Below are 15,770 nucleotides of genomic sequence, written 5' to 3'. Positions count from 1 at the left end.
TGTTGAAGGTTAACTTTAAATACAGTGCTTTTCACTATACTGAAAGTGAGTATACTTTCCTCACTCCAGTGCGAAAAACTTTACAAAAGTCACCGCTGGAACAAAGAGGAAAGTAGTTTGACTATAAACTGATTCACCTGTAGTTAATCCGGTCAATTTAAACTCGTGTGGCTTTCCTCACAGTCATTTCGCACATACTCTTTACTGACTTCCCTCGGGACACTCACTTATGAGCTGTGATTTTTCACCTGATGTCACAACCCTCATATGGGCAGAACTGAAAAGCATGACAGCTCTTTAAACGAAAAAGGTGGGTGGCTCTGATAAGAGCCTTTGTAAGTTGCCTTTTTTTTTCTTTTGGATAATGGATAACAAAATTGCCGTGCAAAAGTAATAGACACTTCACTTGCCCTTGGCCTTGTGGTGGCTCTCAGTCTTCTTGGGGAGCAGTACCGCCTGGATGTTGGGCAGGACACCGCCCTGAGCGATGGTCACGCGCCCCAGCAACTTGTTAAGCTCCTCGTCGTTGCGGATGGCCAGCTGCAGGTGGCGCGGAATGATGCGCGTCTTCTTGTTATCGCGGGCCGCGTTGCCCGCCAGCTCCAGGATCTCAGCCGTTAGGTACTCCAGCACCGCCGCCAGGTACACCGGCGCCCCGGCACCGACACGCTCAGAGTAGTTACCCTTGCGGAGCAGGCGGTGCACCCGGCCTACGGGGAACTGGAGCCCAGCTCGCGAGGAGCGGGTCTTAGCCTTAGCACGAGCCTTGCCACCCTGTTTACCACGACCAGACATAACTATCAGACCACAACTCAATAAACCTTCAAAATAAAAAGCAAACAATAAACAACACAGCGGCGAGAGCAATATTTATATTAACCAGAGGTAGGCTTGTGCTATTGTCCCATTGGCTACTATTTAAGAACCAATAGGAAATCAGAACCTGCATCCTTCATTTGCATACAAGACTTCCGTCTAGTGTGAGTTTTCTGTTTGCTCCAATCTCATACAGTCTGGTGGGCTTTTAATACTGTTAATAATGGAGTCTATTTGGTTTTTTCAAAGCACTGTTCTTAAATGCAATCAGAAGCAGGAGTGATTATTCTTATTGTTCTGACTTTTTGCTATTGAAATTGTGACTCATGATTTTTGGAAAGGAATAAACGCAGCACACTTTAGAAACAATATTTAAGAGGTAGGTACTTCTATGCCCAGTGTTACTTTAACTCTTCTAACTCTTTAACTCTTTTGACAGGAAAGAGGGAGAAGAGGAAACAAAAAATTTTTTGTCCCGGCCCAAGTCTTAAATTATCTGAACAATGAAAACTGAAGGCAAGAACTGGATGATCCAGCAAGTCTTCCGTTTCATTCACAGCTTACCTATGAAGCCTTCCAGGGTCACCTGGGAGGTATGTAGAGTGAGTACTGTCCTCATTTTAGAGATTGCGAAACTGAGAGAGACCCAGTTTGTTTGCCTTTGCCAAGGTTAATGGGACCAAGGACAACAAAATCCTGTCTGAAAAACTTTGTCGTCGTTCCCCAGTGCCACTCTCAACCTTCCTACCCTCCCTCTTTTCTCACTTGGCTGCCACACACAGGATTCTAATTACTTTAGAAAACTCCTCCATCATTCTCCATATCGTACTGAACTTCTTGCAGTTAGAGTGAAAATTTTGCAGCACATAAGGACTCCTAAGAACGAGAGAACAAACACCCTACAGCACATAAATACTCAAAATGAGATTACAGTATACTACTATAAAACACTATATTAATATTACTACAGGGTGTTTGGTCTTACGCTCTCATGTTGAGGAACATAAAATTAAGATAAATTACCGAGGGAGATCTTGCCCTTTTTTTTTTTAATGGTCCATGAAATAGAAATAGATGGGGCCCAGATGGAGGCGGATTACTATTACAGGAATTTTTGAGGACTCCAGCTTAAAAGTCTACTAACTAACAGGATGGTAAAAGGAACAAGAGCCTGGGTGTGAGAAAATTACTTCTAAACCAACTCGGTCAGAGAACTATATTTTGATCCAGGCAACCAAGCAGGAGAGTAAAGATGCTCATTTCCTGTTTCTTTTTTACCTTCTCTCAAGTCTTTTGACTCCTATGACGTTTTCTCTTAACAATATTCACTTCCTTTTTATTATTTATTATTATCTTCACCATGGACAACAGCAGTATACATCAACACTGGCTCAGTGTCTGAAATGTTTCAAAACCTGTGATGCAGATGTAAAAAGGTATCTCAGATGCTGCCTTGAAGACTTCATACTCTCTTTTGAAAAGGGCAGGGGGCAGGGAGCTGGGGGGGTTGTATACCTGAAGTTTAAATAGTACAGCATTTTTTGCATCCAGAACTGAAGGTTTTAAGCAATAAATATTATAAGAGCACATGGAGAAGAGTAATCACTGTGAATTAGAAGGGTTAACAACTCGAAAGAGATGTACATTTAGCATTTATTCAACATAAATAAATAGTGCCAGAGTGTTCTAGGTGATGGCATGGTGTGCCCTTGGGGTCGCTGGGGAGGAAAAAATTTTCCTCTACCCTTCTAGGTTCTTCTGGCTGGTCTAAGAATTAAATTGACATGAGACAAATTAACAGGAAAAAATTAAATTTCATTTCATTTGTGGGTCGGACACAATAAGAAAAATGAGACCCAAGGACAAGTTAGGCAGTTGAGGCTTATGCCATCTGAGAGAAGAGGTTACGGGCTTGGGACTTCAAAGGGTAGGAAGGCAATTCACAGGACGATGAAAAAAAGAAAATGTTTTGTGAACAAATGTTTGCTGGGCCAAACAGAAACAATGGCACCCAGAAAAAAATTTTAATGAACAGTCTTTGCTAGGTTCCCCCCTGTCTGCACACCTCGTTCAAATTATACTGTAGTTATCTAGGTGAGACCTGCCTTCCTGGAACAGGTTCTCTATCTAAAATTCTTTTAGGCATTTAGGGGGAAGGTCAGAGTTTCTTCTTGCATCTTTTGGGCCTTGATTGCTTTCAGCTCTAATTTCTCTGCATGCCAAAGTGGCACATCTTGGGAAGGCCTGCCCTGAAACCCATCACTGCCATATCAGTTTAATTATTACACCAACCGAAGAAAATTGTTCCCCCTCCTACAGAGGCCACATGGGGATCCTGGACTTCCACCCCCTACCCAGCAATAATGAGGCACCTCTTCCCTGTCAATGTCAAACAGGCTGAGCAAGAAACTTGGATGCCACTCCCACCTGACAATGAGGCAGTGTCCCTCCTTCTACCCCAGGCGGGAAGGGGGCCGGGAAGGGGGGGGGGAGATCTCTTAAAACCATAAATTTAAATAAGATCTAGAGTCTCATAACAATACCCAAAATGCCCAGGATAAGTTTATTTTAAAAAAAGATCACTGTCATACCAAAGTCTCCATTTGAGTGAATAAAGATAATCAACATATATTAAGACCAAGAGACACATATGTTAGAATTCTCCAACTAGGATTCTAAACCAGCCATCATAAAAACACTTAAATGAGCAAGTTGGTGCCTCATCAGAATCAGCTGGGGAGATGTATGAATTTTATTTCTGGCTTCTCACAATTCCCCACATAGTTTTGGAGTCTAGCCCTGAGTCCAGGAATCTGATTTTTAATTTCCTTTTTGCTTGTTAAAGATCAGCCAGGTATCAGTATAGATGTCAAAAGGGCCTAGCTTTGAGTTTAGGGGACCCAGGTTTTGGTTTGGGCTTCTTATTTAAGGGTATAGTTTTAGGTAAAATATCAACTATTAGGAAGAAGCGGGAGAGAGGAGAGAAGAAAGATAGAAGCAAGCAAGTAGGCAAATATTATGAAAGACAAGATGGGGAAAAAAATAATTCTTATCTCAGGAGATCATTTTGAAGAGGCTGAGGTATTATTTCCCAGATCTCACTCCTCCAGGGAGTGATTCTTAAATTGCAGCTTGAGTTCAATATTTGTTTTTTACGGGGTGGGGGGGGGTAGTTATAATCTAAAAAGCAAAAATTTTAATTTCTAAGAAAAGCTTCTCTTTCACAACTATGTTTTCTGTACGCTGAGATAAATGCTTCTCATATAGCGGTCAGCTGATTTGTGTGGGAGCTGGGAAAAGATCATTTAAATTTAAATTTTCTTTTAAAAGTGGTCCTTTTTGAGAAATTCTACTTCAAGTTTTACTTCTTCATCCAGACACACTGTTGTATGTCACCTACATACGGTGCTCATAAACCAAAGGAAAAGACTTTTCCCAACCTTTTTAATAGGCAGTCAACTGCTGCCCCTTTTCCCGGCTTTTTCCCCTCCCCCAGCCCCAGGCCTAGCCCAGCCGTAACTGACTCCTTTTCCTCAACCAAGGCCCTTCCTATCGGGATTACTTTTGGAGTCGCGGGTATTTTGAAAAAGGTTTCCAAGAAAAATCAGCACATTTTCCTCTCCAACTGGGGCCCTCCCGGTCTGCGACGAGGTGACACCAGATGGGGAGGGCGGGAAATTCAAATCATTTGTCCCTCCTCGAGCTGGAGTGCCACCCTTTCAAGCTCTTCTAGTGGCATCCCTGAACGCTAAGTGACCAAGAAACGGGAGCCCAGATTTCAGGAATGAAAGAAAGATTGCAACGGCTTTAGATTGGCTGTTGCCATCAGTAAACAATTCTAACGCGGAATTAGAAAATCTCACTTCAACCATGTGAAGAGAGCTTGAGGTAGTACCCTATAGAAGTGCCCACAGCTTGTTAAAGGAACAATTTTGCTTACTGTTTCTACAATCCCAGGGGAGTTCAGGCCCCCGGAGAAAATGCCACTACCTGCCCTCTGTTCCGTCGGGACCCCTCCTCTCCCCTCCCCCTCCTCCTCCCCACACCCCGTCCCCTCCCCCACATCCCCTCCCCGTCGCCCCCCTCACACCTCACACCTCCCCACCCCTCCCCCTCGCCCCCTCCCCCCCGCCGCCTCACCCCCCACCCCCACCCCTGAAAAGACAGCCTGGATAATCATCTCCTCAGGGTCTCTACTCTGAAATCCCCTAACCGCTTCCTTACCAAGGAGGGACATTCCCATCACCATTAGAAATTTCAGGAGGCTTTGTAGAAAGGAGTGAACACTTCCAACAGCTTAATAAGCATCTGGAAGTTTAATCCTTGGGGAAAAGATGAGGTTTTTTTGGGTAATGCGACACAGTAACTCATGTGTTTTAAAGCCGATAAACCTTCCAAGTCGCTTGGGGCTCTGGCTCCAAAACTGCTTCAACTATCAGCACCACAGAAAAAAACACCTGAAAGTAAACGTAACCAGTAGAGAATTGCATTCATCATCAAAAAAACGGAAGTTTCAGCTCTTCTTTGACAAAGTGGGTGGCTCTGAAAAGAGCCTTTGGATTAAGTGCCTATACAAGCACTTACTTGGAGCTGGTGTACTTGGTAACGGCCTTAGTGCCCTCGGAAACAGCATGCTTGGCCAGCTCCCCAGGGAGCAGTAGGCGCACAGCCGTCTGGATCTCCCTAGATGTGATCGTGGAGCGCTTGTTGTAATGCGCCAAGCGCGACGCCTCACCCGCGATGCGCTCAAAGATGTCATTGACGAACGAGTTCATGATACCCATGGCCTTGGATGAGATGCCGGTGTCTGGGTGGACCTGCTTCAAAACTTTGTATACGTAGATGGAGTAGCTCTCTTTACGACTACGCTTGCGTTTCTTCCCGTCTTTCTTCTGCGCCTTAGTGATGGTCTTCTTAGAACCCTTTTTAGGGGCCGGAGCAGATTTAGATGGCTCTGGCATAGTTCTTCCGAAGAGCTGTAGTAAACGTTAAATCGCCTTCTCCACAACTAGAACTAGTAGTGTGAAGAGTTCAGAACCCATATATTTATAGTCGTTCAACGCAAATGAACAATCAAGAGGTCTCACTTTTGATTGGATAAGAGTAGTACAGGTTCACTAAGGGCGGGAGGGGCGTGGTTTATGCAAATAAAGGATACACAATTTGTTTTTCTATTGGATAGAAAAACAGCATACTTTTGACCAATCGGATAGCTTGCTGGGGCATCCCTGTACTGTCTGTAAAATGATTTGTTCATATGTCATCCAGCGTTTATTCCTTTTGCTCACAATGTTTGTTGTTAAATTGTATAAGGTAATTACGTCTGGCCGTGGTGAATAAGTAGGCAAGATTCGAGCTAAAGCTAAAACTCGATCTTCTCCAGCTGGTTTGCAGTTCCCAGTAGGCCGCGTACACTGGTTGCTCCGTAAGGGCAACTACTCCAAACGGGTCGGTGTCGGGGCCCCCGTGTACCTGACGGCCGAGATTTTGGAGCTGGCGGGCAGCCCGACCCGCGACAAGACGCGGGTCATTCCGCGCCACCTGCAGCTGACTATCTATAATGAGGAGGAGTTCAACAAGCTGCTCGGTAAAGTCACCATCGCTCAGGGCGGCGTTCTGCCCAACATCCAGGCTGTGCTGCTGCCCAAGAAGACTGAGAGTCACCGCAAGACCAAGGGCAAGTAAAGCCTAGACAAAATACGAAATTCTTTTTTATAAACTGTCTAGTGGTTCTTTTCAGAGCCATCTACATTTTCATTTAAAAAACTGGTAGCCAGATATCTATCTCTGTTTTGTAAAAGACAAAGTGACGTCAAAACGCTGACTTCCAGGGAAACTGGTCTTCCCACAAGCATTATTTTAGTGCGTACCGGGTGAAACTTCCGTAGTCAACAAAAGCGTTTCTAAAGAGGAGGCAGAAGCATCGCTCGGGCTTGAGAATAACAAAAAGCAAAGAAATTTTCCTTTTGCCAGTAATAAACCTGTTCGGGCTTTCAAGGTTGTAAATTTAAGCAAAATCTATTTTTTTCTGACGAAAGTTTGGTTGCAGTCCAGTGTGTATCTGTCATCAATTTTACACGTGATTTTTTGAATCATCCACCCAGTGACACTGCCATGTAGTTTCACAAAAGAAAAACTCAGGGTTAGGGGAGCTGTGATGACCAGAGAAAGTGGCAGTCCTGGCGGTTCGAGATTTATTTAAACCTAACCCAGCTGTCTGGGGGAGAAAAAACAATTGTACTCAGTTTAGTGTGTGGACCAGCTGTATTGACAACCCGCGAGCGTGTCAATATTGACACGCTGAGAATATTGAGAATATCAGGGGAACTCATCAACTGAATCGGAAGTTAACATGGTCCTTAAGTGTCTCGTTATGCACGCTGTAGTTGGCGGCAGGATGAAATAGAACGTAGGAAATTTCCTTCAGATCCCAGAGGCAAAAAAGGCACCGGGAATGGGTGGTAAAGTGATTCATCCAATCAGATTCTCTAGTAATTAATTCTCCTTCCCGGGTCACCTTTCAGCCAATGGTTTTATCGCGCGGTACTTTTGAAAAACTACAAGACCAATCAGAATGCTTCTAACTATATTTAAAGACAACTGCCTAAGCCTGCAACAGGTCTGTGGGTGTGTGGTCAATCGCTCGTCATGGCTCGCACTAAGCAGACCGCTCGCAAGTCCACCGGCGGCAAGGCCCCACGCAAGCAGCTGGCCACCAAGGCGGCCCGCAAGAGCGCACCGGCCACGGGCGGCGTGAAGAAGCCGCACCGCTACCGGCCCGGCACGGTGGCCCTGCGCGAGATCCGCCGCTACCAGAAGTCCACGGAGCTGCTGATCCGCAAGCTGCCGTTCCAGCGCCTGGTGCGTGAGATCGCGCAGGACTTCAAGACCGACCTGCGCTTCCAGAGCTCGGCCGTGATGGCGCTGCAGGAGGCGTGCGAGGCCTACCTGGTGGGGCTTTTCGAGGACACCAACCTGTGTGCCATCCACGCCAAGCGCGTCACCATCATGCCCAAGGACATCCAGCTCGCCCGTCGCATCCGCGGAGAGAGAGCCTAAAGAAAGTTATCTTCCTAATTGAAAAAAGGCTCTTTTAAGAGCCACCCACAATTTTACTTAAAGGCGGTTGTGACATGATTGCTGAGGCGTTAGAAATCACTAATGGTGGAAAGCGTATAGTAAAAACTCAAGTAAGGGACTTTAGTATACATAAAACTAAAGTAAGAGTTTTATTTATTCGGGTTAGAGTTATTCAGGGAATTATCTCTCATAATTAAAATACTGTCTTCAGGTCAGTTGGTCTACCCAAACTGGAATTGTAGCTCAGGCAATAGGAACTGACCTCAGTACTCACCAGCAGAGATCCACTAAATTTATGTAACCTTTAAGATTTGCCTATGCATCTGAAAATCAAGGGGGTTTGAGATACTGAAGGGTACCAACTGTAGAGCTTTTTTTACTCATGCCTCCTTGTAATACAAAGAACATTTACTTAAATGTTAATTTTTTTAAAAAAGTTTCCACATATTGATGCACAATGTAACTGATGGAGCAGATGATTTTCTGAGGCTTAACGCTTACACAACGCGGTGACTTAAAACTACAAACAAAATTACAAAGTAGATACTGAATATTTATAATGAGAACATTAACAAATTCCAATTTTACGAAAAAACAAAACCATAGCTATCACAAAATTCAGAAAAATAGCACATTAAGTTGAATACACACTGCAATGCTTTATTTTCCTATATTTTTGACAGCATACTCTGATTCCCTCTTTAAAGGAAAATTGTTTAGTAATATTTTCTATAGAGTGTAGACAGTGGGAAGAGAATTCAGTATTCCCTCTAGGGTGGTTGATCACAATTTGTTTTATTCCATTGATAACTTAGAATTTCAGCTTCAAAGCACTGTAGGTGATGTCAAGTTTTTAGGATTGTTTTCAAATTTGGAAAATCCTCTGTCAAGCTTCTTTCATACGTGAATTGTAAAATTTGGAAGAATTCTTCACAGACTAGCTTCTGGCTCTATACATTTCAAATCTCAATTCTCCCCTATGCATTCACTCCCAGTGCTGGGTACATGGATATATGACATCTAGTCCCATATTTTCTTGCCATTAATCCAGGTGAGTTTATCAGTGGGCAGTAGGAGTATTCCTTGAAGCCATTCTTAGATCAGACTGGCTAGCAACAACTGAACTATCAATATATATAAGCACATCTGCACATCACTTTATATATGTCATTAACCCCAAACAAAATATAGATGCAAGTAAATTTTCTCAAGTCCCAAATATTCTCATCAACATCCCAGCATAATCAGACAAAAGGTGAATTGTAACAGAAGATTGAATGGAAAGAAATGGTTTTTACCAGTTGTGATTAAAATCTGTCAACACTGCAATTTAAAAAAAAAGTATTCTTTAAATGAGGGCAAGTGAACATACTATACTCCCAGGGGCCCCTCCCAGGACCTTGGAAGTACAGGGTCTGACACTTGAGTTTCATTAACTTCAGGGTAAATCTGCTTCTCAGCACAGGCTATGCTTTTCCAAATTACACATGGCCTTCCTTGCCCTCCTACCACTCTGTTATACCACACCTCAGCAAGTGCCCTGTTGAGAAACACTGGTCTCGGATGACTCAGGACTCTGAGATAGAGTCAGCATAATTATAGGATCAGGTCAGCATAATTATTTCCTTGGAAACATCTAGATTCTACTCCAGAGCAAGTATTCTCTTGTGTGTTCCTTTCAGCGTTTACATAGATCTTTATTGTTCAAGACGGTAGCCAATAGCCATATGCGGCTATTGAGCGCTTAGAAACATGGCTAGTCCAAATTGAGATGAGCTTAAGTGTAAAAATACATACCAAATTTCAAAGAGTTAGTATGAAAAATAGAACTTAAAATCTCCTTAATATTTTTACCTTAGATGACTTGTTGAAATATTTTTATTTTAGTGGGTTAAAATATTATTAAAATAGATTTTACTTGCTTTACTTTTCTAAAATGTGGCTACTAGAAAATTTTTGATTACTTATGTGGCTCATACATGGAGGATAATTATACTGGCTCACTGATCAGATATTAACTCATTACGTCCTTAATGTGGCCAAGCCTCAGTAATAATGGCACCTACCTCAAGGTGCTGTGACAAGAATGTGTTTGAAAATAAATAAAGAGTGTTCAGCAATAGTGCTTGGCACCCTTGTAAATAAAATTAGTGCTCAAGAAATGCTAGCTGTCAACACTATTGCTGTTACCACTGTGCCCTATATCCCTGTTCCCTTCTGAAATTCTCTAATGATGTAATCACGTCTTGTACTGGACCTGTCCCTCTCTGGCATGGATTTCAACCACAAAGTTACCTTTTACATCTCCCTCAGGCTTAGAAGAAATGATATTTAGAGCACTGCCTAGAGGAAGCAACGGGATATTTAATTTTTCAGCCATGAGAGCACTGTGTATGTACAGAAAAAAAATTTTTTTACAATAATGCATTTACAAGGAAGCCTTTAAATTCTGCGTACACTTCCAACGTACACGAACATTTCATGAATTTTCATCATTATCAGTCAGCAGTTTAGTTTATGCAGTATTCACATTCATTGCCACTTTTGGCTAATCCAGCCATGTTTGGCCAATTATTTGAGTATATTATTGCTGTTGCCAATATTATTTTATAATAATAAGTGAATACTGAAAATAATATTACTAATGTCAAAATAAAATATAGGTTTTATAAACTAAACAAAATCGTGACAAAGACCTTTTCGTTAAACTAGCTAATTTTTAGAATTGAATGAATGTCTTATTAGACCCAAGCCGGTAAACTATGTGAACAGTTGTGAGGGAATGGAACAAAATTAAAGAACACGGACAAAATTGAGGAAACATTGTTGAAGACTATCTAAAGTCTAGGTAAAATTAGAGATTTTAAACAATAACTTAGCTCTCTGTGAATGAACTCTTCCTGAAGCCTTACTAAAGAATGGTTATATTTGTTTTTGAGGAATATGTTTTACTTGAAAGTAAAGGACATGTTTCAACTATGCAAATACATTTGCAGGAAACATTCAATGATAGGATCAACTGTATATAAATCCAATAAATTTACACCCCAAAGGGCATTCACAAGAGGTTTGAAGAAAAATTAGAGAATCAACTCTCTTTGCTTAGGTTGATTCCTTCCCTGCCTCTTAGAGCTGATGTGAAAATCAAGCAAATGGGTGGAACTGAAATTATTTGAAGGAGAAAGGGAACATAGAAGTACATGGTGCTATTACTATAAGCCCTATCTGTGATTATATTTGGAGTGTCTTTATTAGGTCTCCTGGTTGTTGCAACTTGACCCAACCTGAACTAAGTGGACAGGCCCCGGTGGCAGGAGTTCAGGTGGCTCAGAGAACCAGGAACTCAGGAGGTGTCAGGAACCCAGATCTTGCAACACTCTCTGTACACCTCTCATCTCTGCTTTTCTACACACTTTGGCTCCATTCTACTCTTTTTATCCACTAGATCTCTTGGTTTCTCCTACACAGTGACTAAGACGAGGAATGAACTCCATGGCCACTACCACTAATGCAGGAAATAACTCACAGATTCGTCCTTGTGGCAATGGTTGAAGAACTGAGCTGCAGGTCTGCAGAAGCCCCTGACCCGGGAAATTGTCTTGAGAAATTCTCTGCCCACCAGAATAGAAATAGGACGCTGGACTTTCTCTACCCAGGAGGAATGCCATGAATATGAAAGAATCTACATATAATACTGTTAATGAAAACTAAAGCCCTTTATTAGAGACATCACCTCCCCCCGCTCAGTACACACACAATTTCCAAAACTTAACCAATATATTCTTTCTCCTTCGCGTAGAAAATGTTGGGTGTTACAAATGTTACAAAAATGCGTTTAAAGCATCTTCGATTTTTTGATGTTAAAGTCCACCTAAAATGAGGATCCTTGACTGGCCGGCCAGGACAAAATGGCCGACTAAAAGTTGTTTTTCATGCGCTCAAATCCATCACACATTTGTTGAAAGTTACACGATGCGAGGAACAGAAACATCCCTGGTCCAGCCTTGCCCTGGGTGGAAGAGTCATTGCCACCGCTGTAGCAGTTTTTCAAATGTTCCTTTGCTGCCACAGCCCACAGGAATTAACAAAAGAATGCGAGGCAAGAGCGCCTGCACCCACCCTCCTCCCAGTATCGGATGATACCAACGCCCCCGAGGGCCAACAACTTGACTTTCGAAACATGGAAAATGTCCGAAATACCAGATACATTTCTGTTTCACGCGAATAGTGCTAACCCAACGGAAGGAAAACAAACATTGGAGACTAAGGATGGAGGCCGGCCACCATCCAATTAAATACAGGGTGAAAATTACGGGCTGGGGAAGTGAGCCAACCCGCGAGCAGGGCGGGACTTTTGAATGAGTTCTTAGCCCAATCGGAATATCCCGTTAAGACTAAGAAACTGGCTGGATTTCTTTGTGGTTGTATTTGCTGTCCACAGGAGTGGAGCGGGGCAGGCGGATAGCCCAAGTACGCAAGCCTCCGGACAGCGCTTGTAATTGCTGACCAGGAGACTAACCAAAAGCACCGCAGAGCAAAGAGCAACCCACAGGGATGGGTCTATGCCCTGCAACCTCACAGCAGTCACCCTGCCAAGCCCTCACTGCCCATCTTAGGGTAGCGTGAGCAGCCTTCTGCAACGACTCCTGCGCAACCTTGATTTAGATTAAAAGGCGGAAGGGGATATAGGTATACAGAAACAGCAAGTACGGAAGGAGGATACAGGTCTTTTTTTTGATATCAGTGGTGGCTCTGAAAAGAGCCTTTTTGGGTTTTAGAAGCAGACGATTAACAACCTACTTCTTTTTCGGTGCAGCCTTCTTGGGCTTGGCAACCTTGGGCTTGGCGGCTTTGGTCTTCGCTGCCTTAGCTGCGCTCTTGGCGGCCTTCTTGGGTTTCGCAGCTTTAGCTTTCCTTGGGCTCTTGGCAACTTTCTTGGTCACAGTAGCTGCGGCTGGCTTCTTCGCCTTCTTCGGGGTCTTCTTGGCGGCTTTTTTCGGGGTGGCCCCACCCGTGGCTTTCTTGGGCTTCTTAGCTGCCCCAGCGGCCTTCTTGGGCTTGGCCGCACCTGCTTTCTTAGCCTTGGGCTTGGCTTCCCCAGTGGCCCCTTTCCTGTTGAGCTTAAAGGAGCCGGAAGCACCGGTGCCCTTGGTCTGCACCAGAGTGCCCTTACTCACCAGGCTCCTAAGACCCAGTTTGATGCGGCTATTATTCTTCTCCACATCGTAGCCCGCGGCTGCCAGCGCCTTCTTGAGCGCAGCCAAAGACACACCGCTCCGCTCTTTGGAAGCGGCGACAGCCTTCGTGATGAGCTCGGACACCGGCGGCCCAGACGCCTTCCGGCGCGCCCCGGCCGGCTTCTTGGCCGCCTTTTTCTTAACCGGGGTCTTCTCCGCAGGAGGCGCGGCGGCGGGAGCGGCAGGAGCGGTCTCCGACATGCTGAGTGCTGAAGATCTAGAACTCGGGTACAAGTGGCAAGTCGCCGATGGAACTACGCTTGGGCCGGGCCGCCGTATATATAGAGCGCAGGCGCGCGCTGATTGGTGCTCCGGTCGCCCGCCTGGCTGGCAGGCTCTGAGCCGCCGCGGTGCGCCCAAGTTGTGTTTGTTCCACTTCACAAAAGGGGGAAAATATTAAAATACGCAGCACCAAATCACCCGAATTTGGTCGGGAAAGGATCCGAGAAGCCTCAGGCTTCGTGCTCTCCATTTATTTTTTCCGCAACCACAAAGACTACTCGTCCAGTCGTCCCCAACTCCCCCAACTCCTAGGGAAGTCCTGGGCAGTCGGAGACCACTTTCTGTTTTTCTTCTAAATTACCTGTTCGCTCCTTTGCCCCTGAAAGTTCTTTTTCTCAGGGGTGGTTGGGCACATGCTTCCCTTTTTTTTGAGCCAAAAATGAAATGGTTTCCACCTAAATTTTCACCATAATTCTGTTTCTTCGCAAGGGAAGTAACACAGGTCCTCTGTGAATTCTGCGTACAGACCCACAGGAACTGTGGACTGGGACCAGGATTCTGGGGCCAGTCCAAAGCAGTTAGGGCGGGATGGGAGGGGGTTCGTAAGCCTTGGGGGGGTCCTGGATGATGGGGGGTTAGAGACTTAAATCTTTGATTTGAAGACATTGAAACTCTATCAAATCCCTCTTTTCATAGATGGGGGCGGGGCACTCTTCTCACTTCTCCAAAGGCGAGAAATTGGGCTGTTTTTTAAAAGCTCTCGGGTTTCCCTCTGGGTTGTGCAAGGCAGGGGGTCTGGCCCTCAAGGATAGGGATAATGAGGGAAGAAAGGAGACCCCCTAAGCCTGCAAATAACCCCCAAATAGACTTGGCAGCTAGGGACGTTTAGATGATCTGTTTTCAAAGAAAACAAGCATTTATTTATTTATTTTTGCATGCTGCAATAAAGAGATGAATTTCAGCACATGAAAATTCTAGGTTACTTCCAGTAACAATATCTAACACATGTCGTGGTACAGGACACTCTCTAACTGGGAACCCAAAGATACAGATGGAAATAAAGCAACTGGCTTCAACAAGATACACTTTTGACTTTTAAGATGAACTATAGATTTGAAACAGAAATGAAACGGCAAAATTTTAACAGAAGTAGAGGAAAATTACTAGAACAAATAAATTATTATGCCACTTTTTGCTGATAAGCTCACCTCTTATCTCCTCTAAAGCCGGCCATATATATTCTATTCTAAAGCCCCCTTTACTACTACTACATCTAGATAAAAATATGTACTAAAGATGTCAGTCTTAGATGTGATAGTCAAAAGGGGTTATACAAACTAAGTTCAGTGATGAATGAAAAATGAGGTATCTTCTTTTAGACTAAGGATAACCCCATGGTTTCACTGAATAACATTCATTCAACATTTGGAAACTATGTCTACTACTGGTCATGTCCTCTGGGAATTAACAGCCTAATAAGATTAGTGATGGATGAATTAGCAACCACAGAAAATCGCTTTAGACCTGTCATCCATCAGTGTGACTTTGGGCATAGGAATTGTAAGAAATCATTGAAAGTGTACGAACAACTAAAGTACCTTCATCATGCTAATATGTTTTGGTAAAAACATAAAATAAGAACATGCCATTTTGTTCTGATTCTATGTGCAATGAGCCCCCTCTTCATCTGAAACTCAGCTCAGTATGCATGACCACCAGGAAAAGAGCTGTGTGGAGTCTTGATTACCAGGTCACTGAACCTCCCTTCACTATAAAATGGTGTACCTGGGCTTCCCTGGTGGCGCAGTGGTTGGGAATGCGCCTGCCGATGCCGGGGACACGGGTTCGGGCCCCGGTCCTGGAAGATCCCACATGCCGCGGAGCGGCTGGGCCCGTGAGCCACGGCCACTGAGCCTGCGCGTCTGGAGCCTGTGCGTCTGGAGCCTGTGCTCCGCAACGGTAGAGGCCACAGCAGTGAGAGGCCCGTGTACTGCAAACAAACAAAATTGCAAATAAGCAGCATGTAAATTTGATTACTGTAATTCAGTTTTCTAATATGACCACTCAGTTTAAATCACTCAAATCGCATCTCTCCATATGCAAATCTGAAGTCCAGAAGCAGCCACTCAAATTCTTGCTCTCAACCTCCTGGCCACATAATAGAGATCAGAAGGCAGAAAAACAAGTAGCCCTTCTCTAGATCCCTGTAACTTGTGTTGAGAAAAGTCAAAAACAAAGCAAACATATTTCTTCATGTCTTTTCAAGCTGTAGTAGAGAATTCTCCACGAGTCCACTTGTGGTTCATCTAATGCTCTAAGGCCATGCTATACAGTAAAATGGAATGTGAGTCATACACGTAATTTTAAGCTTTCTAGTAGTCACAATGAAGAAATAAGAAGAAATAGGTGAATCTA

The 15,770-nt window shown here is 44.0% G+C and overlaps 3 protein-coding genes across 3 annotated transcripts; all 3 read right to left on the bottom strand.

Moving 5' to 3' along the window:
- Window positions 1-389: 389 nt before the first annotated feature.
- Window positions 390-2,361, bottom strand: LOC101281834 (histone H2A type 1-B). Its single transcript, XM_033434731.2, has one exon. It carries the CDS (start codon window positions 793-795, stop codon window positions 403-405), a length of 393 nt encoding a protein of 130 aa, XP_033290622.1. The 5' UTR covers window positions 796-2,361; the 3' UTR covers window positions 390-402.
- A 2,645-nt stretch (window positions 2,362-5,006) lies between these two features.
- On the bottom strand, window positions 5,007-6,172 carry LOC101281589 (histone H2B type 1-B-like). The gene is made up of 2 exons (XM_004273496.4): window positions 5,401-6,172; window positions 5,007-5,273 (listed from the first exon to the last, which is right to left on the bottom strand). The coding sequence occupies exons 1-2, from the start codon at window positions 5,775-5,777 to the stop codon at window positions 5,252-5,254; spliced, it is 399 nt and encodes a 132-aa protein (XP_004273544.2). The 5' UTR covers window positions 5,778-6,172; the 3' UTR covers window positions 5,007-5,251.
- A 5,421-nt stretch (window positions 6,173-11,593) lies between these two features.
- Window positions 11,594-13,389, bottom strand: H1-2 (H1.2 linker histone, cluster member). The gene has a single exon (XM_004273490.4). The coding sequence runs from the start codon at window positions 13,332-13,334 to the stop codon at window positions 12,693-12,695; it is 642 nt and encodes a 213-aa protein (XP_004273538.1). The 5' UTR covers window positions 13,335-13,389; the 3' UTR covers window positions 11,594-12,692.
- Window positions 13,390-15,770: the final 2,381 nt, after the last annotated feature.

The sequence above is a fragment of the Orcinus orca genome, chromosome 10 (genome assembly GCF_937001465.1).
Source record: "Orcinus orca chromosome 10, mOrcOrc1.1, whole genome shotgun sequence".
Classification (NCBI taxonomy): Eukaryota; Metazoa; Chordata; class Mammalia; order Artiodactyla; family Delphinidae; genus Orcinus; species Orcinus orca.
Note: the sequence above shows the minus strand (reverse complement) of the source record. Positions and strands in the feature narration are given on the sequence as shown.

Excerpts from the sequence above, each read along its gene's own strand:
- LOC101281834 (XM_033434731.2), bottom strand. The coding sequence starts at position 795 with ATGTCTGGTCGTGGTAAACAGGGTGGCAAGGCTCGTGCTAAGGCTAAG.
- LOC101281589 (XM_004273496.4), bottom strand. The coding sequence starts at position 5,777 with ATGCCAGAGCCATCTAAATCTGCTCCGGCCCCTAAAAAGGGTTCTAAG. Across the intron at positions 5,274-5,400 it reads ACCAAGTACACCAGCTCCAA|GTGTTTTTTTCTGTGGTGCT; the intron begins GTAAGTGCTTGT and ends GTTTACTTTCAG.
- H1-2 (XM_004273490.4), bottom strand. The coding sequence starts at position 13,334 with ATGTCGGAGACCGCTCCTGCCGCTCCCGCCGCCGCGCCTCCTGCGGAG.